The sequence below is a fragment of the Mus pahari genome, chromosome 1 (genome assembly GCF_900095145.1).
Source record: "Mus pahari chromosome 1, PAHARI_EIJ_v1.1, whole genome shotgun sequence".
Taxonomy (NCBI): domain Eukaryota; kingdom Metazoa; phylum Chordata; class Mammalia; order Rodentia; family Muridae; genus Mus; species Mus pahari.
The window spans coordinates 166,372,009-166,395,306 of record NC_034590.1 but is presented as its reverse complement, the minus strand read 5'-3'; the positions used below and the strand labels follow the sequence as shown (position 1 = coordinate 166,395,306).

The 23,298-nt window shown below is 42.3% G+C and overlaps 1 protein-coding gene across 2 annotated transcripts in view; it reads right to left on the bottom strand.

The window, feature by feature from the left end:
* Acsl5 (acyl-CoA synthetase long chain family member 5) overlaps positions 1-23,298 on the bottom strand; it is a 43,624-nt gene that overhangs the window by 3,670 nt on the left and 16,656 nt on the right. For both annotated transcript variants that reach the window (XM_029542098.1, XM_021192201.2), the window contains exons 2-17: positions 23,024-23,208; positions 19,629-19,737; positions 14,216-14,280; positions 13,970-14,071; positions 12,492-12,591; positions 11,382-11,560; positions 10,629-10,661; positions 10,495-10,546; positions 9,640-9,713; positions 8,808-8,885; positions 7,658-7,792; positions 5,102-5,236; positions 4,038-4,133; positions 1,728-1,800; positions 1,439-1,527; positions 1,059-1,175 (exon numbers count right to left, since the gene is read on the bottom strand). In XM_029542098.1, coding sequence (XP_029397958.1) covers positions 1,059-1,175; positions 1,439-1,527; positions 1,728-1,800; positions 4,038-4,133; positions 5,102-5,236; positions 7,658-7,792; positions 8,808-8,885; positions 9,640-9,713; positions 10,495-10,546; positions 10,629-10,661; positions 11,382-11,560; positions 12,492-12,591; positions 13,970-14,071; positions 14,216-14,280; positions 19,629-19,737; positions 23,024-23,179 — 1,593 coding nt within the window. In that variant the 5' untranslated portion in view covers positions 23,180-23,208. The remainder of the gene's footprint in view (positions 1-1,058; positions 1,176-1,438; positions 1,528-1,727; positions 1,801-4,037; positions 4,134-5,101; positions 5,237-7,657; positions 7,793-8,807; positions 8,886-9,639; positions 9,714-10,494; positions 10,547-10,628; positions 10,662-11,381; positions 11,561-12,491; positions 12,592-13,969; positions 14,072-14,215; positions 14,281-19,628; positions 19,738-23,023; positions 23,209-23,298) is intronic.

Below are 23,298 nucleotides of genomic sequence, written 5' to 3'. Positions count from 1 at the left end.
TGGGGGTTGAAGAGAGCCTATCTTTTGCCTGCCTCCTGGGTTTATAGCAGGGGACAGTGATTAAACAAACTTTTAAACCCAATCAATAAAGTATATCATGGTGTCTCATGGTCAAGTATTCTGAATCTCTTAAATTCTGAATAACAAACAAGAGGTAGTAGTTATAGCCCCACTCCTTTAACACAGTAGTAAAGAAAACTTTTGAAGGAGACCCTTGGGAAATTCCCCTGTGGGAATTACACATCTTCGTTATAACCATGATCTGTTTCAAGAAAACAGATGACATTTTCAGCAACTACTGCCAGTTGCTCATCAGCAAGCCATTCTATAAGTCTCAGAACTTGGGAGGCAGAGGCAGAGGCAGGCAGATTTCTGAGTTCGAGGCCAGCCTGGTCTATAGAGTGAGTTCCAGGTCAGCCAGAGCTACACAGAGAAACCCTGTCTCCAAAAACCAAAAACCAAAAACCAAAAAAAAAAAAAAAAAAAAAAAGTGTCTTCCACAGAGAGGGACTGTGAAGGTCATTGATAGGCAGGCATTGACCTATGCGTACACATGGTTTAGAAAACTGTTTTGATATGTCTCCATGGGTTAATTAGAAAGAAACACTCCTTTGTTGTGTCTAGATACAGCATCAATAGGACTATAGTATACATTGTATTTGACAAGAAGTATGGAAGGAAGAAAGTCTTTCAGTTGGCTGACTTTACACTGTCTTTGTAACATTGTGGTCAAAATCATGAAAGTGTTCCAGCCTAGAGGAAGGACTAGCCTTGGCAGCTCCTAATCATGTATTGGCCAACTTCTTCAGGATTTCACACTATCAGTCCATAAGAGAGCTAGGACTAGAACACAGATCTCCCAACTCCTAAACTAGGGTCTTCAAATTGGTATGCTCCACTCTTTATACTTAGAGGGAACACAACAAAAGGAGGCTGCAAACCCAGTTCCCTGCAGCTGCCTTGGCTGATTAAGCTCTTATCGCTAATCCCTCTTGCAACAAGTAGATTCTCCCCAGTCCCATGGCAGAGAGCCTTACAAGTTAAGGAGAAATACCCACTGGAAGCCAGCGACCAATGTCCCCAGTGTGAAGCCATCCATCCTTGTCCAGTACTTCCTGTGTTTTCTCTGGGTCCTTTAGGTAGCCTTTGAACACATTGTTGCCTTTGACACAGATCTGTATACCAGACAGGAAAAGGGAGATAATAGAAATGGCTGCTACTTGTACCTTATAAAACACCTATTCCAAACAAATTCACTTGATGGTTTCCATTACAGTATGGAGACTCTTTTTTAGTCCCCACTAGAGGAAAATGCAGCTCACTGATCTTACTGCTTCCTAAAAGTTGAGGAATCAAACCCAAGCCAGTTCATAGATTTATTCTTTTGGACTAAGCTCCCCCACATCAATCATCTGAGTGCTGGACATGACCTACTCACCTCGCCTTCATTGTTTACTGAAAAGTAATTCATGTCAGCCACGTCTTCCAGCTTTACAAAGTTGCAAGCCACTGGAGTCCCAACATGACCTAGAACATAGCATATATTCAGGGCTAAGAAACCAAAGAGCAAGCACGTTTCTAAGATGGGTTATAGGACTGACTCTAAGAATGAAAGCAAGACTTGAGTTTGCCATTTACCACATTCATCCAGAACACCAGAATTATTTAAATTCCTAAACCATGGTTCAGCTAGAAGACTTCTCCCAACTAGCAAATGGAAAACCCACCTGCTGTCCAGTCCCCAGGTGATGTAATTGAACATCCACCTGTGCATTCTGTTTGGCCATAAGCTTCAAACACCTGGGAAACCAAAGAAGAGCTTTAAGACTTAAAGTATCACTGGCCATCCCTTATGGCCAACACAGGAGAACAAACTATAGAAACAAGAGCTGAAAATAGTTTTGCAAAACCTCAAAAGTATGCCCACCTACTAGTTCTTCACAACATCTGGTCTCTGTCACAACAATGTAACTCTGTCACTGTAACATAAAAGCAGTCATAGACCATGTATAAATGAATGAACTTAGCTGAGCTCCAGTAAAATGTCAGCTGTAAAGCAGGCAGTGGAGGTAGTACTGTAGTTGCTAACGCTCATATAAAGAAGATAATCTTGACCAGAGAAAGGCTGGTGGCAGGAAGCAACTTGATAGGCAGTTTGGCCAGGCTGGTAGAAGTAGAGATACTGAAAGATGGTATTTCTGAGAAGAGGTCGGAAGAACTTTCTATTAATCTTTGGGGCTGACAGAAAGGTACTAAGAATATCCAGTAGAATGGCAATTTGAAAACCCCAAAGACCCTTCACTGACTGGTACCAGTCTCTTTTGATAATGGGTACATGTATGGGGAATAGTCTCTGTGAGGCTGAGCCTGTTTCTGACTTATATTTTGTGTGTGATATATGGTTGGCTGAATCAGCAAACTAGATAACCATTTGGAACAGAAGAGAGAACCTCCACAGCCAGATCCATATATTTCAGATGGATGAGGCATAAATGAAAGAAGTGTAAAGCTGTAAAACAACCAGAAAATGTGGGAAAAGATGCTCTTATGAAAATTTGGGGATTAGAAACCCTTGTGGGAGATGGAGAGATGGCTCAGAAGTGAAGAGCACTGGTTACTCTTCCAGAAGATCTGGGTTCAATTCCCAGCAGCTCAAAACCATCTATAGCTCCAGTCCTACAGAATCTGTCAGCTGGCCTCTGAGGGCAACAGGTTTGTATGTGGCAAAAAACCTATATACATAAAATCATTTTTATTTAAACAAGCAATAACAAATTTAAAAGGAAGAAAAGAAAGGCCTGTCTCAGCTATTTAAAAACCACAACAGAAAACTTTCATCAATTGGCATGCGTATCGATTCCACTTTTATATAGCTATGAACAAGGCAAAGGAAAAAGATAGACCAAGAAAAAATGTGTAACATTGTGGAGATTAATTTTTAAGTACTTAAGGAATTCTAAGCAATGTGTGAGGGAACTAAATCACCCTCTGCCTGTTTTCTGTAAGGAAGTGTGATCCATGGAAGAAATACAAGTGTCAGTGAGCAGTGAAGCTTGGTATTTGAGGTAGTTTGGACAGATTTGACCCCAATATGTCTGAATGCATGGCCCATGAGGAGTGGCACTATTAGGAGGTGTAGCCCTGTTGGAGTAGGTGTGCCCTTGTTGGAGGTAGTATGTCACTGTGAGAGTGGGCTTTAAGGTCTCCTGTGCTTAGGCTACCTCCAACAACTCAGTCTTTTTCTGCTGCTTTCAGATCAAGATGTAGAACTCTCAGCTCCTTCTCCAGCACCATGTCTGCCTGGATGCTGCCATGTTTCCCACCATGATGATAATGGATTAAACCTCTGAAACTGTAAGCCAGCCCCAATTAAAGGTTTTTCTTTATATGTATTGCCTTGGTCATGGTGTCCCTTCACGGTAATAAACCCAAACTAAGACATATTGATAAAAGAAATAGTATGAAATGAAGTATTTTGATTAGAGGCAATTAACTGGCTGAAAAACTTGTCATTGGCAAGTGTGTGGGGAATGGTACTTTAAGTATTACCTGAGTGTATAAAAGACCTGCCTGAAGTTTCGTGATGTACATTAATATGTAATAGGTAAGGCTGGCAAGATGGGCAAAGGCACTTATTCCCAAACCTGAGGACCAAAATTCCATCCTTGGGACTCACATGGTAAAAGAAGAGAACTCAAACTCTTAAACTGTCCTCTGACTGCCACACACGTGCTGTGGCTTGTGGACAGACTGACTGTCAACAGTGACTCATCATTTGGATGCTATTGGGAAACTGTGACTGACACTAACTAAGCTTTTTGGTAAGGAGTCCAGTGGGTGTAGCATGATGGGAGCTTTGGAACCCTGACTCCATATATGTAAAGATTTTGATACTTGATGCGTGAAGAGGTGAGTAGTGGGCTCAGGTGTTTTCTCTTGTCTAAGATCTGAGTGTGGCCTTCTCTTCTGTGCTTTTCATTTACGATTTCATTTTTCTTTGAATAGCGTGCTTCATTGATATAAATGTGAAATCTTACCCAACATCCCATTGCAGCCCTGAAGAATGTCAAGACTGGAGGGGAGATGGGGGCGGCTCCAGTGATCATGACGCGAACCTTACCACCCAGGCTGCCCTGTTTAGTAGAAACAAAACAAGCTGTTGAGCCTATGTTCTTCCTTTTCCTCTACTGTAAAATGGGTGCAATCGCATGCCCCGCTGTCCAACTTGGTTGACTTACAAGCACATACACTACAGCTTGGCACTATAGAAAATCACTTTAAAATGTTTTCTATTAGAGCCATCACCATTCCTCAGAGAACTTGAGGGTTTGTTGCTGTTGTTTTTTAAGTTTTTCAATTTATATCACTTATAAACTGAATGAAACCATACTACAACTAAGTAAATCCAATTTAACAAAACTCAACTAAGACAATACTACAGAGTGCTATACCTACATAAAATCTGTTGTATGCTTTCTCATTTCTCTTCAGTGCGAAGCCGCACAAGAGTGATCTCAACAGGTGGCTCAGTGGGTAAGGCATCTGCTGTTCAAGGATGAAGAGCAGAGTCCAGACACTCAGAACACAAAGCCAGACGCAGAGGCGCACACCTGTAATCCCAACTTTCTTCTGTGAAGAGGTGGGAGCGAAGGCAAAAGAATCCCTAGATGCTAGCAGGCCAACCAATAGCCTAGTGTATACAGCTGTGAGCAACCAATAGCCCAGTGTATACAGCTGTGAGCAACCAATAGCCTAGTGTATACAGCTGNAGTGTATACAGCTGTGAGCAACCAATAGCCTAGTGTATACAGCTGTGAGCAACCAATAGCCTAGTGTATACAGCTGTGAACAAGAGAGACACTGTCCCAGGAGGAGGAAGGTGGGGCTCAATATCTGTAGTTGTCCTCTGAACCTACACATACAGCATGCCACATGCTTCCCCACCCCCACCCAAACACATATACACAAAAGAGACACAAAGAGAAAGGTGGGAGTGGGTATTGAAGATCTATGAAGACCTTTAGTTAGGGTACCACTGCAACCTGAGGGGTGGGGTGCTAAGTGGCAGCCAGCCCTGCTGTCCAGGATCTAGTCAACTTACTTGGATCTTTGAAAACACGAGCTTGTCCCACAGACTGTCCCTACGAATGATGCCATTCCTTACTTCGTTGAATTTACTCATGACAGCCAAGTTCAACAAGAACTTCTTCAAAGGTGTCTTGGCTTCATTTTGTACCTGGAGAGTGATAAAACCTCTTGGTTAGAAAACTACTGGAGGTATTTACCAAGGCATTTGGTAATAGCTAAGGTTCTAATAATTCCTGGCTTCATAAGGAAGTGTTAAAACACTCATTAAGTTGCTTACTAATGACAAGCCACAGAGCTATATGGCCACACTCTGAAGCAAGTAACATTATTACATAATGCCCCAGACCTCAAAGACTCCAGGTCCCCAGGAAACAACTTTGATAACAGAAATAAACAAAACAAAAAAGATGGCCAACACCACTGGCTTAAAATCAGATAGGAAATCACCCTGGGCCATGACCCAGAAACAACTTCCATAACGGAGATAAACAAATTAAAAAAAAAAAAAAAAAAAAAAAAAGACAGCCNCCACCGCTTGCTTCAAATCAGATAGGAAATCACTCCAAGGCCGTGATCATCCTGGGGCTTTTGACTTAGTAGCCCAGAGAAAGGTTTAAGAATCTGGCTTTTAAGAGTTAGTGCCACCTCTCCTTTCCTCTGCTTTATGATATTTTCATATCCTCCTAACCTAGAGAATTACTATCATTACAGCAAATGTGCCTTTAGCCACATCATACAGAATCCAGAAGAAATCCCTAATGACGTTATTTCTCCCCTTTGGGCTCACACACTTTGGTATCATGTTTCCCTGTTCATGTTATTTCCTCTTTTTCATGATCCTGGCATCACTGTAACCCTACAATCTATCAATCACACTCCTGTGAGAAGAGTGGCCCCATGTATAGCAACAGGAACCTCTCTTTATTTTCAAAATTATACCAAAAAAACCCTACTCCAGCCTTTAGGACCTCTCATGCTAGAAATTGCACTCAGAGACAGTAGAGCTCTTTCCTGTTCAAAACATATAGGATGCTTCTCTGGCCTGTGCTTCCAATTACAGGTCTGGAGACAGCTAGAATTGTACATTCTTGCCTCCCAATTCAGGCTGGGATCCAGTCTGGGAGCATCCACTTCTGTGCTTGTTACATCATTTACCTATGTCTCACCATCTGATTCTGATGCTGCCTACATTATGACAGGCCTGATGCCCCTTTTTACCACAAACTGCTTGCCTTTAACAGTCACATGACTAGCTCTCCTAACAAGTCACAGACAAAAAGCTATGACCGAAATTTTATCTAATCAAATTTCCATTTTATGAAATAAGTTCCAGATTAAAATTATCTGTTATGTATTATTATCTTAAAATACTTCCTTTCAAAATTAAAAAAGTTCAAGAACATAAACCTTAACACCCAATCTGATGTTTCCACAGTCTGATGAGGAACTGGAAGAATGTAAACAGAGTGTATAGTGTCCACACATTATCTGCGTTCTAGAATACTGTCCATACCTACTACAGCTCAGTTTGGCCTCTGGTAAGATGGACTGCAAGTATCAGAATCTGAGATGTAAGGCCCAAAGTACATGAATAATGGTGTCATTTCCTTGGTCTCCAGGTCTATGGAATAGAAGATTCTATATTATACCTAGCCTGGCTTCAAATCCCAGTGGCCAGTTGCAGTCTAAGGCTTGGCTGAGAAACACACAAATTGAGCTTAGGATATCTGCTATCAGAAAGAAAGGATCCATCATAGACTACTGGTAACTACCTCACTGGTAACTTAAGAGGGTTGCTGGGGCATGAATTCATTATACTTATGAGTGATAAATTAAGGAGAGAATAAAATATTTGTTAGGTCTTTATGGTAGAATATAGCTAAGGAATGTAAAAGAAGAGTGCTGAGGTTAGGAAAATCTCCATTTTGCAACCTCAGTGAACAGCGCTTAGTGACAGCTAAAACTAGTATGAGAGTTTATTCTGGCCCCTTTTCTTTATTAAATTCTTTAACAGTCAAGGTTCTGCTTCCACATTGTCATTCTGTGAACCAGCATGGTTTATTATGTTTCTTAGGAGGGTTGAATGAGCAAACACATCTGAAATGTTTACCTCCGTCTAACACCTCAGCAAAAGGTTAGGTTACCAGCACATACAAATCAGAGGAAGAAGCCAGGTGTGGTGGTGCACGCCTGTAATCCCAGCACTTGGGAGGCAGAGGCAGGCGGATTTCTGAGTTCAAGGCCAGCCTGGTCTACTAAGTGAGTTCCAGGACAGCCAGGGCTCTACAGAGAAACCCTGTCTCAAAAAAAAAACAAAAAACAAATACAAATCAGACTTTCCAGTGTGCTGGTTAAGAACTGAGGGACTTCCCCAAGTCTGAGTGCAGCACTTCCTCAGATCAGCAGTATTATCCAGAGAAAAGGCACATTTCCTATGGCTTCTGACAGTTGTAGTTCTAACATGCTTATATAGATACTTGTCGGAGCTCAGACAGAGCTGGAATTCATTGTCAGGATCCAGTCCCTCTGAGCCTTCTTAGTATAATGCCAGCAGAAGCAAGTCTCATACCTTATCATAGACCCTGTTGAGGAGTCGAGGTACTGTAGGAAACACTGTGGGTTTCAAAACCTTCATGTCATCAGGTAGCAACCGGATATCTCCTTGGAAGAACCCAATTTTGCCTCCACAGGAAAATAAGATACCCTGAAATAAGATGGAAGATGAGGCTCAGTGCCCTGGATCACTGAAGACAGTCCTATCTCTGATGGAAGTGAGAAAGAAATTGGAAGTTGGCAGGCATATCCCTCTGCAGAACACCTGCTTCCTGCCAATCTAGATACCCAAGTAGGTCTCTGAGAGGCTCCCCCCAAGAAAGGATGGAAACTTATAACTGTTGAGGTGGCAAGATAGATAACAGACTGTGAAACTATGGGTCCCGCCCTCAGGTTCTGCCACAGTTCTGTGCCCCAGCCTAAGATATCACCCTTCCTGAGAAGTACCCATCTTGGACACTAAAGAAACTGCGACCAGTTAAAATAGAAAACCATGCCTTCAGTTAAGATTGTCCCCATTTGAGAAATACCAAAATATGTATACATTTTATTAGAAGCAATGTGGCATTTTGTACATCAGCTGAGCATATACGGGGTGAAGAGATGCTCAGGGCAAAGGGAGGGAAGGAAAAGGCCTCTTTCCCACAGCACCTGTGGTATTGAAATGTTAGTGCTTCTGTCCTCAAACAAGCTTCAGAATGGCTGGAAATTTTGGAGACTGCTCCAAGAAGGAACACATGCTGTGCCTGGCAATACCACCTTACACACTCAAGTATTATGTAAAAATGCTCCCGAGGAAGAGCAGACCCTTGATCTGGATCAAATGCTTCCACCCTACCCCCCCCCCCCAGTGGACACTCTTTTCTCTAACCCTAGATCCTCTCAAAATTCTAACTAACATAGAAGTAAAAATGTCTGGAGAGTCAGCCCAGGATTAAGAGAAGACAGGCAATATGTGCCCTGTGAGGTCAGGAGCAAGTAAGAACTTCCTTAGCTATTCAGACGTACTAGATGAACTGCTGTAAGTCAGGATTCAAAGAATCCAGCTGTGTGCCTGTGCTTGATTCTGTACAGAAAGGATGTCCTTTGTCCCTGAATTTTGAATAAATGTGGAGCCAGTAAGTCAGGAACCCCCTTCCTACCTGCTAGGCACACTGGACACTCACCTGGACAAGCCTCTCAAACATATGAGCCAAGGGAAGGTAGGATATGGTCACATCATCAGAGGTGGGCTGGAAGATAGGCTGTAGACCGGGGACAAACGACAGTGGATTGATCTTAAGTTTCTCTTCCAGTAGAGATTTTAAAATTCCCCTTCTCTTTTTTCATTAAGCCTGTCTGACTGAAACTATCCCATCTAACTGAGAGAGTGGTAGCATAGAGAAAAAAGCCTTGGTATTTTTACATCATCCTTAAGATTCTCAAAATGAATAGCACATAAACACCTCCCTGGGTACTTAATGTGTTATTCCATATTCCACAACCCGATATATCCTATAATCGTTCAGTGCAGGAATCCTGAAACACTGAGGTTTGTCATGCAGTCTGAAAGACTACATCAGTGTTTTCCATACTTTGTTATTGGCCTGGTTTACATGTAAAAGACCCTGTAGGCTCCTGTGTTTTTACACTTGGTCCCCAAATGGTACTACTGTCTTCTGGGGTTATAGAACTTTTAGGAGGTGGAGCCTCACTGGAGGAAAGTGATTACTTGGGATGGGTCCTGTGGTATTATATTTCAGCCCCATTCCCTGTCTGCTGGTTCTTGATCCACTAATTTATGAAGAATCCCAGTTGCACAGGCATCACAATGGAGCTGCCTGGCATCATCTCACTCTGCAAACTTTAAGCCAAGTAACATTCTCCAAAAAGTCACCTACGTCAAGTGTTTTGTCACAGTGATGAGAAAAAAAAATAGACTTTTAACTGTGTTCCTCCTAAAAATCTTATAGCCAAGTCACATTTTAGCAAGGGCCTCTCTTTTCACTGACCACTGACCTCCAGAAATTTGAGGAAAGCAGCCATGTTTGAAACAACATTCTGATGGGTTAGCATAGCTCCTTTGGGGTCACCTGTAGGAAAGCAGAAGTGAAGAGAAAGATCCTTAGTGTGACTAATTTGTAACATTTGGCCTTGAAAGAAGCTAAATTCAGTTTGGTTCTGTTCTAGAGATAAAAGTTGACCTCTTGACTGTAGCTTTCTGTGACATTTATGTCTCTGCTTGGGAATGATTGGTGAATCCTCCCACTCCACGTATTGTATTACTGACGTCTTCCTTAATTTACAGCACAGACAGAATCTCAGATGATAATTGTAAAAAAAGAAAGTTACAAATAAACTCTTGTGCTGTTCACAGGTTTAAGACTTTATACCTAAGATCTCCCAACAACACTGTTGTGAACTTTATAAACCAGGCATATTGGAACAGTCCACAATAAATATAATTAAACCTTCTACTAAATGTTGTTGAGTAAGAATGCAGCCATTTGTGGAGAACCAACACTGAGTTACCCTGACTAAGTGAAACCACCCCAGTGGTATGTCCATTAACCATCCCAACGGTATGTTCTATGAAACTATTCCCATGCTACATCTGATTGAAACAGTGGAGGGGTAGAGGAGAAGCAAACCCTTTGACACCATCTTGAAGACTCCTAAAATTAACAGCATGTGGATGCTACCATTTTTATTCAGAGGAATCTGTTTCCTTATGCTTGTGTTTTTCTGCCTGGGACCATTCATTAGTGGCTCGGGTTGTAAGCACACATGGACAGGATGGTGGCATGATATGCTCAGGACTTAGCCTTGTTTCTGGCTCACTGAGAGCTCTGTCAAGGTGTCACAGGCGCTGACCTGTAGTTCCACTGGTGAAACAGATGACACATAGATCCTCTGGCTTCGGAGGCTGGAGGAGGAACACAAGGATATTAGTCCACAGTGAACCGAGAGTGGACTATACAAAACTCAAACTCAAGAAGAACACTTACCACTGGTTTTTTGAAGTTCTCTTTGCCTATATTCTAAGTGCACAGGAAATAAGAAAAAGAAAGAGTCATTAAGGGTGGACAGACTTATGACAAAGTCGGCTTTTCCTTCCCCTGTTCTCACCCTTCCAGTTTCCAACCTGGATTTAGCACATCAGCCAATGTTAATATACAATGGAAGCATCAGGGAAAAGCATAATGTTTTTCAAGAATGTCAGTCTAAAGAAGGCGGATCTCAAGCTTATCACCATTTTCTTAAGGTCCAGTCATCTAAGACCATAAATAAACCTTTCTTGGATAATATAAGACATGACTATGCCAGGATTTATGCTATGCTAGTCACTTTCCTGAGCAATTCACATACAAGGATTCATTTAATCCTTGCCAACAATATCTGTGAGATTAGGACCACTTTAATCCTCCATTTATAGCTAGGGAGCAATGTGGCTTGTTAACAGGTGAAAAACTAGAACAGGAACTCAGGCAGCTTGCATCAGGGACCAGATTCATAAACATGCTTGAATTGCTCCATCCATACATTCTATACTCAGAATGGTATACAGTTAGCCAAGGGTATCTGTCCAGCTATGTCATGAGCTTTGTACTTGCCAGAGAAATTGTTCTTCAGGTTTCTGAGTCTGGTTTATGTCCACTGTCCTTGAACAACCAATAGCGCTATGCTTCTGTGTAGATGGCCTGCATCCTGCTTATAGGAATAAACCACCTACCTAGCTGCAAGCTGCTTTTGACTCATACCTCAGCATCATGCAGGGATAACATCTCAACTCCACAGTTCTCTCCTCTTTTCATCAGGTCATCATCAAAAGGGTCCATGAGGATGATTGTCTTCAGGCCTGGTGTAAGGCCCTTTTCCACATTTTCTATTAGCATTGTTGCTTTTTGGGGTGTATCACAGATGACCACAGGAATATCAGCTAAAAGCAGAAACCGAGCCAGAAGTCACCACCCTATTCTGTTAAATACATGGCTCTTTGAAAAAGAAAATTGGGGTAGGTGTTAAATGTCAAAAACAGTAGGTTCCTGAATGAGATTGCATCTGTAAATGAGATTTACAGATTTCAAGGTGAAATACTCTATTAGACTATAAAAAGGAAAAAGAAAAACGAGTTTAGCTGAAATACCAGCCCTTTTATTTTTCTAATGTTGCTGTCACATTTTAATGTCTAGAACCCTGTAAACCCTTTTATTTAAGAAAACTCATTCCCGTACTGTCTCCTGGGAAGACTCCTGATGCTGCTTTGCAGAGCAGGGGACAAATGCAGAAGGCAAGTGCCAATGGACTCTTTAGAAGGCAGATGATTTATCATTCTCCATGTCATCATTTCTCTAGTGTGTATTACTCACACAAAGCTACTCAGCCTATCAAAGCAGAGACCAAGACGCTCCCTTAGATGACTGAAAGGATGCTGTTGCCAGTTGTACTTGGTTGCATTTGTCTAACAGTTCTATGGATTTACATGCATATTGGTGCATACTGTTTACACAGACTGAATTAAGCTTCCAAGCTATCAAAGAACAGGAAGTAATCCCTGTGCCTGTACTGTGACTTAGGCAAGCCTACTGCATGCACCTGCACTGTGACTTAGGCAAGCCTACTGCGTGCACCTGCACTGTGACTTAGGCAAGCCTACTGCGTGCAGAGCTCTAGTCTTGCCTCTAAACTATCCTAGGCCATCTTAATTTGCTGAACCTCTTAACTAAGCATACCTCAGGGACTTTTGTAGTTTCTGTGTAAATGCTATTCTAAGTACTATAATATCAAAAAAATAAGAAAAACTAAATGAAGAAAAAGAATTATTCAGCATTAAGAAAGAATAAAATTATAAAATAATAGTAAAAACTTACCCCTGTTGATGACAAAGATGATGGCTTCTGCACCCAGCGTGTCATACAGGGGGACAGCTACCATGGAATATGTGTAACAAGCTAACTCAGAGATGACCCACTACAGAGAAGAAATTCAAGTTAAGTACCAGAAGTTGACTTTGAAGAGCATTTATTCAGATATTCAACTAACAAATACTTATTTAGTATGCTTATTATTTTAAACCTTTAGGAATAGCCATAGAGACTGTCAATTATCCTGCTATAAGGAATATTTAAATAAATAAGTTAAGATATGCACAGAAATAACCATAAAACCAAGGTAGACCAGCACACAAAACAAGAGAGTGATAATTTCACCCATAAGAGATATGGAAAGCACTATAGAGACTATGAGAGGCAGAGACCCCTTTCAAGAGTAGAGGGCAAGATTATCTGGTCCTAGGAAGCTAGGGAAGCTGACAGAACTTCAAAGGATTGCTAATATTCGAGATAAAAAATACATGTAAATACAGTGGAAATGAACAAGGAAAAATCATGCCAGTATGCCCACACACAAGCATGAGGAGTGTCACAAAGAGAACCATTGCTCATAACTGGCAGATTACGTCTTCCAGACTCATCTGTGTCCCCACCCCATTCACCCAAATTCATGTTCAAACTCTAATCCTCTATATGATGTAAAGTTAAATGTGAACATAAGAATATGGCCATAAGCCAGAGATGAAGAAGATACTCCGGGGATTATGTGCTCAGAGAAAAGACAGAAGGAGAGGCATAATGAAAGACAGGCACCTGCATATCAGTGGGAGAAGCATCAGGAGAAACTCTACTGTGGGCACCTTAACCTCAAGTTTCACTATGGTAGTCCTGGAAGACTGACTGATACACTGACTTTGATGTTAAGTTCTTAGACGAAATAAAGTCATTTTTTTTTCTTCCTGTAGCTCCCACACTGGGGTACATAGTACTTTTCAGGACTAATTTTAAAACCCAACTAAAGCAATGGCTCTAGTAAATGCATGAGCCCCATGAAGTCTGAGGATATTGGGCCTACTAACTTTATTGGAACTTGGGAATAAGATTATTTCCAACTATCTTAGTGTGTAACATCTGCTTTCAGCTCACTGTGGAAAGATGATGACGGCCAAACTCAATAGCCACAGATGCAGTGGTTTACCAGGTCATGTACAAAGTGCGAAGTCTAATTCTAACACTGATTTGTCTTGTTCTCTAACACCTTCAAGATTTTGTGGAGCCATCCCTCTTTATTTTCCACATATAAAGATCAGAGTGACTTGAAATAATCCACACTGAAGTCCAGCCACACAGGCTAGAGCCTCAGACACTCAGCAGAGATTTAAGGAGGCTCAGAGTCCAGCTCTTTTGGACCAGAAGAATAAGCATTTGTGGAATCTTTGGCTTGGGTAAATCATCAGCAAGGGTCAGAATGCTGTATTGGGGAACATCAGTTTATTTAGTTAGCTCCAACATGGTACCTCTGGCCTATTTTGAGCAAAGATGCCAACAAATTGGTCCTGTGATGGCTTATATCCTTTATGCAAAAGACAGGAGCCCAGGTACTCTGCTCGATCAGATACCTAGGAGAGAGAATACGGGGTCAGGGAGAAGAGGTCAAGGTCAAAAAGAGACCAAAGCAACTCATGGCACACAAGCAAAGGCAGCTCCTAAAGCTTGAGCTTGAGCTTGAGCTTGAGCTTGAGCTTGAGCTTGAGCTTGCTTACCTGCCTGTAGGATAACCATTTGTAGGGCTGGTTCGGCTTTCTGTATCCCAAGCAAGGCCCATTGTCTGAAGAAAAAAAAAAAAAAAAAAAAAAAAAAAAAAAAAAACATCAGAAGCAATCAATTCTAGCTGTAAATCATTTTGACCAGAGAAAAGAGCACCCAGAAAAGGCCAAGATACACAGGCTAAATCTAGTGAGAACTTGAATTTCTCTGGGGTCCATGAAATTCAAGGGCAAACATTTAGGAAACATTACAAGACAGGGTAGTTCAGTACTGATTCTATAGCTACTATGATAAGATGGACATTCAAGCCACCAATAAGGGCAAGCCCAAGTAACATGAATATAAACACAAACAGTCTGTATTGAATAAGAGAAAAACTGAGTATCTCTGCAATAAAAATATGCTACCATAAAATCATAAAATAAATTATTCTCATTCTTTTTACAACATTAATACTTTTCCTTCCATCGTTCTCATCCATGGTTCTGTACAGATGTGCTCACCTACATATTTGGAATAAACAGAAGAATTTGGTGCTTCCTCTCCCAATTTGTTATAAACATTTCCATGCTATGTTTCTCTGTAGAATACCAACAGCCATATGACAATGGACTCTACAGTAGTAGACTTTATTTCATTGTGGGTCTATATAGTGGTTTCAAGTGCCTCAGTCCCTCTAAATAGTGCTATAGCAAATACTGTCAAATTTATCATTTCAATTTAGAGTATTTCCTTAAACATTGCTCTTTAGTGTGAAATAAGAGGGTTAGCTAGGATAGGTGGACCTGGAGAATAGTAAAACCCGGGCGTGCGAGCAGCACCTTCTCCATCATTCTTACCTCTGCTCCCTGCCTGAGGTCCAGCCCTGACTTGCCTCAGTAACCAACTAGGAAAGGGAAGTGTTAAGCCAATCCACCCACTACCTTCCCCAGTTACTTTTGGCCATGACTTTTGTCATAGCAATAGAAAACAACCCAGGGTAGAGGGGCTGGGACTTTGGCACTCAGCTCTGAGCTTGAGTTGACCAAACTGTTGTAAACATTTACTTTTGTTCAACCAATTGAGTTTTAACACACTCGCATAGATGTAAATTGTGTTGTTTAAAATTGATTTCTGGCTTTATAGACTTGAGAAGTTATTCCTTTCATCTGTTTTAACAACTAATGAAATAGATCTTTCCCATATATTTATATTTTATCTAATCTCATGAGTACACATAATTGTTTTTATGAGCATGTCTTCTAAGAGTCTTAGATAAGAACATGCTTGCCTTCAATATTTCCCCAATTTGTGTCTTACACTGGACAGTAAGAGAATTCAACTTATAAACGTCTAAACCACTTGGCCTTCCTTAAAATCAGAATAAGTCTGGGGATTCTGGGAATGTGTCTCAGGGATAGAACATGGACCTGGCATGTACCGGGCCCTGGGTTTAGTCCTCAGCACCACCAAAAGAAATAGACACGAGTGAGTGAGTGAGCAGCTAGTCCAAGAGCTCAGGCAAACTGCTGAGAGGAATTCAGGCCTTGCCAAGGGAATCATCGCTGAGATCCATAGGCAAACACATGAACAGTTGTGTGATGAAGAAAGAAGGAAGAGAAACAGGGGAGAGATAGTTACTTCTATTAGGGAGATAAAAACAATGGCTAAGGAAACTGCCTAAGGGGAACTCTACCACCGTCTTCCTGCTAAAACAACTCCAGGAAAGATCCAGAAGTAAAACCTCAGACCGAATATTCCCTGGAGTGAGTGGTGATCTGCCCATGGACCACAGCCACTGATCCTCTGGGCCCTCCAGAGAGATCCTTTGTCCTGCAATTAGTCACTAAAACCAGCTGCCTCTGATTGAATGCACGGGCCCCAGCAGGCACAAACCTGTTCTTCCCCACTGTTGTCATCCCCATTGGACTAAGAACTATGAAGGACTGGACTGGGCCAACTTGAAGCTCGCCTAATAAAAGGGGGAGTCCACGGATGTGGAGGAGACTCTCACACCTTCTCATTACTTCCTAATTAATAAAACTGCCAGCAGAGGACCCGAGCCAAGGAGCAAGTCAGATAATTAGCCCAAAGGGCGACAGCTCAGGTCTCATTAAACTCCATGCTCCATCTGCTTTTGCTTGCAAGCTACCTCCTACCATGTTTAACTTACTCAACTGGCCTTGCTTGGGTTCTAAGGCTTGGCTACCTTCCAAGAGTGCAGGTGAGAGCAAGGCCATGACCAGGTGGACACCCAGAGCCAAGCAGTTTGAAGGGCACGCAGAATCCCCAGAACCCCTCTTTTGAACTTGTCCTAAGAATCGTAAGAATCATTTTCTGGAATTCTGATTCAATGGGGAAGAAGAAGTTGAATCAGAGACTACACATTTGAGCCAGTATTCCCAGATGAGTCTGGGAGTCAAAAGGACTGGCTGATATATTCAGCCGCAGAGAGCATCAGAACTGTCATTTTCTTCTGTGGTAGTAGCCAAGCAGCTTCACAAGCCTACATGCATAAGCCATATTAACCTTACCACTTGAATTCTAATTTAAATTTTTCAGAAGATCCCAAATAAAGTGTCTTCTCAGTCACATATGACTTGCAGAATGCCTGGTTGTAGTTGAAAAACAGCATGTAGTCTAGGTGCTTAATAGACCTTCTAAAGACAGGAAACCACAAAGGAAATTCGGTTTTAGCCATCTACTCTCTGAAGTTCCAGAGAAGGGAAGCCTTCAATGTTTGATTTGCTTTTGTTATCTGCATGGAATTCAAACAAATGCTGATTTGCACCCAGAAGTGCTAAGCACAGGCTCTTGTGGAGACATCCTATGGAAAGTTTCCTTACATGACTTTATATTTCTATAGAACCTAGGAACCATACTGAGACAAAACATGACTCATGCTTTATTGGGACTGACTTGATTCATATAATAAGATTATTTCCAGTTGCATTTATTTTCCTGTACACACACAAAAAAACTTCATTCTTTTCTAAGGCTGAAAAAATTATATTGTTTGATAAACTGTATTTGTGCAATGTATTATACATCTAATTTACATTTTAAAAGTCAGACCATGGAGTCTGCTCTAAGTTTAAAATAAACACTAATAGGTGTGTCTTTGTGTAAATACTGGGTCTTATGTACTGTCTGTACTCGTGTGTACATATAAGCAGGTAGCTGATAAGAATCTACACTGAACAAAAGAGGAAAAATGTGGGGTGAGTAAGAAAGTGAGCTTAGCAAGTTTTCTATTGCTATAATGAAACACCGGCACCAAATGCAACTTGGAGGTGGAAGGGCTTCTTCCACTTACTGTCCAGGTAACCACTGAGGGGAGTCAGGGAGGGAACTCAGAGAGGACAGGACTCTGGAAGCATGAGCCAGCCAGAGGTCATGGAGGAGTGCTTACTGGATGGCTCGTCATGGCTTTCCTATCCTGCTTTGTAAAGAGTACTCAAGACCACCAGCCCAGGGGTGACACTACCCATCATGAGGTGGGTTCTCTCTCATCAATCACTAGTTGAGAAAATGCCTGCAGGCTTGCCTGCAGCCCAATCCTATAAAGCCATTTTTTTTCCATAAGAAGTCTGTCTTAGTCAGGGTTTCTATGCCTGCACAAACATCATGACCAAGAATCAAGTTGGGGAGGAAAGGGTTTATTCGGCTTACATTTCCATACTNCTGTTGATCANCAAAGGATGCAGGACTGGAACTCAAGCAGGTCAGAAAGCAGGAGCTGATGCAGAAGCCATGGAGGGATGTTCTTTACTGGCTTGCCTCCCCTGGCTTGCTCAGCCTGCTCTCTTATAGAACCAAGACTACCAGCCCAGAGATGGTCCCACCCCTCAAGGGGCTTCTCCCCCTTGATCACTGATTGAGAAAATGCCCCACAGCTGGATCTCATGGAGGCATTTCCCCAACTAAAGCTCCTTTCTCTGTGATAACTCCAGCTGTATCAAGTTGACAAAAAACTAGCCAGTACAAAGTCCATATTTTGAATAATATCCAAAATCATTTTAGACATTTGCTATCTTAAAAATAAAAATATAAAATATACAAAGAAAAATATATATTGTAAATATATATATACACAATACATATAAAGTACATATTTACATATGTATATATACCACATTTCATTAATCCATCCCTCTATTCTTAGATACCTAGGTTGGCTCCATACCTTCCATACCTTAGCTATTGGGATGGTACTACAATAAATATTGGCTTGAAGGAGTCTCTGTGATACGCTGAGTTAGAGTCCTTTGGGTAAATATTCTGGAATAGTGAAGTTGGTCATTTGGTTTAGTTTTTTGAGGAGCTGATTTCTGAACTTTATTTTAGGAAGAATGGGAGAAATGCTAACATACATTATATACTTGCAGGAATGAATGTGACCTGATGTAATAGTACAATGAATTCACACAATGAAAATTAAAAACAAGCTACTAATTTTTAAAGGAAAGTCTAAAAAACAAAATAAATCTTTACTAATGAGAAATATATATATATGTTAAAATATTGACCGATTTACATAATGGAATCATCAAATGGCCTCCTAACTGCAGTAAGCTGAAGTACCAACCCTTTCCACTTCCTTTACATTGTGAGTGTCCTTGAACCTTGGAGTCTCCATTTCCTAACCTTTAAGATGGAGAGTAACCGTAATAGCTAGTAGGCTGCATAGATATCGTGTGCAGTTGCTGCAGAGTTAGTTTCTCTTGAGGGTCGTTGATACATGGGAAGGGTGGAAGAGATAATCTCCACACAGGCAAACTGACTGACACCAGGCAGAGTGTTGCTCAGGAGATAAAGAGCTGCAAGCCAAGCAGTTAGGAAAGGAGACTTGGGCATCAGCAATGGGCTCAACAGTATGACCCCATTAAAGCTTCAAAACTTCATTTGTTCCAAAGGAAAGGAGCAAAGCCTTTGTGTGCTTTGTTTTAGATGAGTACTGTATGTGATGTTAAACGCAATGGCATGATCAGAAGCTTGATGCAAAAGTCAAGCTAGAACTTAGAACTTCTCTAGCTTTCCACTGTTAGTCCTGACTCAGGTTGCTTTTACTGCAAAATACATACTCAGGTATGTATTTACTGCAAGGAAATATATTATCAAAAGATGTTCTGTAAATAAACGTAATGTGTGTCCAGCTGTCAAAACACCTGCCTACACAATACTGGTTCAAGCTTGGGCAGGCAGTTTCTTCTTGTGTTGAGAGAAGATTTAGAGAGCAGAGTGCATTGAAACCTGATGTAGAAGAGCTGAGTTCTGCACTCTTCCCAGCAACCCTCATTCTGACATGATGTTTTATGCCTCTGCTGTATCCTGTGGCTTTTTGTGGGTTTAGAAGAAAGTTAGGGAGGACCAGGATGAACCAAAGCCAGCTGGAGTTTCTTTCAGACAAGGCCAAGTGACCAGGCTTACCAGACACAGCAAGTCCTCTTTGGAAATTTTCATACAATGTCTTGGCGTCTGAGAAGTAATAAAGGATTAGGTCATTGTTCTTCTGGAAAGCGCCCCTCCGTGCTCCTCCCTGGAACACAAGACCCAGTGTGAGTTTCTCTCCACTCTCTCCGAAACTTTCATGGGCTGAGATATCATTACTGCTGACTTCTGAAATCAACTTTCAAAATTAAATTTGCTCATTGAAACGTTCATACATGCATAAAATTTGATCCAACCATACCCATCCCCTTACCCTCTCTGGCTTTTCCTATTCCCACATCTTTCCCTAATTTCTCCTTTCATGTCTTTTAAGCTCAGAATCTATATAAACTGAGGACATGACTTCTCCATCATCTTGTTAAGGGGAAGGTTGTTTTTAATTGTAGGAGAGAGAGAGAGAGAGAGAGAGAGAGAGAGAGAGAGAGAGAGAGAGAGAGAAGCCAGAGGCATCTGGAAGCATCCAGAGCAGAAGACAAATGGATGACCATGGCCATCAGACAAGACCTTGGCTATGAGAGGATCAGAGCAGGAGCAGGGAGGGAGGGACCTGGGGAGAGACAGACAGACAGACAGACAGACAGACAGACAGACAGACAGACAGACAGAGCAAATAAAAATAGACTTCTAGGAGAAGGAGTAGTGGCAGGAAGGAAGCCAGCCCATGAGCTGGAGGGAGCCTAGAGTAAAAGGTGATAGGACCCTAGCATGCAGCACGCAGTTGGGGAGGGGGGTAAGACACCTGTCACTGTGGGGATCCGGGAGGCCTTGCTTGGGCTTTGGTATGCTAATAGGTGCTACTAAGTATCACAGACAGCCAAGTGTTCTCCTGCCAGATAAGGGTGAGAGGCTCCTTTGTTAGAGGGAAACTGGCTTCACAAGTTTCTGAAGAATGCTTGCCTTTTCTTCTACATTCCAGGACTACCTTTTGGAGTTGGAGGAAATGGAATTTCCCTGGGACCTGAATCCACAGGAGAGTAAGGGAAGAACAATCCAGTGGTTTGTAGGTAGTTGCCAGTGGCTACATCACTAAGTATACTGAATTCCCGCACACACAGCAGCTTCCAACATTGATAGTTCTCTCAGGGAAGGCAGAGCACAGCACCATGAGCCTCTTCTTCCATGCTCAATTTTTAAAAAAAAAATCAATGTTTTTCTTTACTTATTGCATGCATGTGTGTATGTGTTGGTATATGCACCATAGCACACATGTGGAGTTCAGAAGGCAACCTGGAAGTGGTTCTCATCGCCTACCATGTAGGTCTCAAACCTGGAACAAATGGCTGATAGCTACCATATCAAAGCAGACCTGGCAGCCATGTTCTTCCAACATCCCTCAGTCCCCGCCTACAGGGTTTGGCTGGCATGCCCTGCACCCTAACCTAAACTCTAGTCCAGAAGCTAGGCTGTTCTTCCAGCTGCCCTTCCCTATATAATCCAGCCATTTTGGTTACCAGACCATGTTCATCTACCCCTTACCCTCCTGGCCTCTTGATCTAGCTCCTTCTCTCCCCTCCCCCACCCCCTTTGCATAACCCAGCTTAGAGTCGTTTTTCCTCTGGACTCTCCCAGATGTTCTTGCCTCTGGCTATATTTTCCCTTCTGTCTACAATAAACCTTCTCCTCCTCCATATCTAGGAAACAGTAATGCCCCTCCTTTTGATTCCTTTCTTCATTTGTCTGGTGCTGGAATCCAGGATTGGTATACTGGTGCTGGAACCCAGGATTGGTGTATAGGAATTCCCTTACAAGGAACTTGGCCTCTCTGAACCAAGCTGCTGACTTGACTATTCTAAGGTATGTATGGATCATTTATCTCTGCTGACTCCTGCCGTCCATCAAATTTCACCCCAAATTCTAGAGTCCACCTTCTCAGCTACTCCTCCCCTCCACTCGCTCTAACAGTTCCTTGCCATGTGTGTTCCTCCACCCCACCCCCACCCCACCTTAATCTGAGCCTTCTACACCCTCCCAAGGTTCCCGCCTGGACACTCAGCTCTGGCCTGCTGACAGACCAGCTCCCCTTTCCCAGGTCTCTCATCTCTCCAGCCTCCCCCTAGGAACTGCAGCCCCACAGTGTCTGCTCTCTCAGCTCCCTCCTTTTAATGTCTCTCTTTTTTATTCCGGCCCCAGGGGATTGAACTCATGGAGTAAGCACCTTTACCAACTGACCTATCTCAGCAACCTCTAGTCAATGTCTTAAACCTAAAGTTGTGGTATGGTCATGTTATAATTTACATGTACATAACTCCCGTAAGTACATGTGTGTGAATGTCTATGTACATGTCTACGTGTAAGTGTGTGTACTCCTAAGTATGTGAAGAGAGAGCTATAACTCATAACCAGAGAGCTTGTCACACTTGAATTTCACTGATGTCAGAACTGGGTGTCGTGCCTTTACAGACATTCTTAAATTAAAGTAATTTATTCTGTTGGAATAATGTGTAGGTGTGCATACCACGGCACATGCATGGGTGGCAGAGGATACTTCTGTGAGGCTGGCTCTCTCCTTCCATCTCCCACAGCTTCTGGGAATTGAGCTCAGGTCTCCAACCCACAGAGTAAGCATCTTCACCAACTGAGCATGTCACTAGCAAAAGCAGATGTCTTCTCAGCTGTGAGTTATGCAGAATCAGAGTTGGTGGCTAGCTCTCTGAGTTAACCTGCTGCTTTTCATGAATTAAGTTTTATTAACACAGTTCAGATCATTTATTTACAGGCCGCTTGTGCTTTCGCTCTCTAACAGCATTAAGTGGAGGCCAGCTCCAGGTGCATGCGGCCCAGAAAACCTCCACAGTTTACTGCCTGCCCCTTACAGAGGGTCCTGTGCTTTAGGGGAATCAAAAACTGGTAGAAGGAAACAGTAGAAGCAGAAGGGAAGGAGCCTAGATGAGTGAGGAAGGCTTCCCCAAGAACAGGAAGATGCATTGTTGAAGGGGGGTGTAGAAGGTGGAGTGGTCAAGATACAAGTGTCAGTCAGTTGAGAGGAAGGCTGAAGGCTGGTGGCTTATAAATGGAGCAGGTGAAGGAGGTTGTGGACAGAGTAGGAGCTCAACTGGCCAGAGACAAGGATGCTCTTTTCTCTGAAAAGGGAACTGGATGAAAATGGGTCGTGTTTGCTGCTTGTGGAGGCCGAGGGAAGGAAATGCAGGGAAGGCGTTCTTGGGATTTTATCTCAGAGGTCAGGAGGAAGCTGAGCATATTGCTGAAAGCCAGAGGAATGTGCCCAGTTCAACTTCCGCCAGTGCTGACCAGTGAATATTAACTGAAACTCAGACCTCCAGAAAGCAGACCTCTTTCCCTTCATCTGTTACCCCCACCAGGGTTTTGAATTGCAGTTTGTGCTCAGTCAAGGCTGACAAACTGAAGGCCATTACCTCAATCCCCACAGACTGGTTGTCCAAGTCAATGAGCGGTAAGACTGGCTGAGGTCTGTTGATCAGCCACAGGAAGATGGCCGTTCCAAATGTCAGGAGGCAGATCAGGGCCGGAGTTGGAAGTGGGGAAAACAAGAAGTTAAAAATAAAAAGCATCTTTGTGAATACCAACAGGAAATTCAGACCTTAAAAAAAAAAAGAAAAACAAAGAAAAAGTTAGAGGAAGTGGGTTTATTTTTATGTTTTACTCTGCTTATAGAAGTACACACATGTTC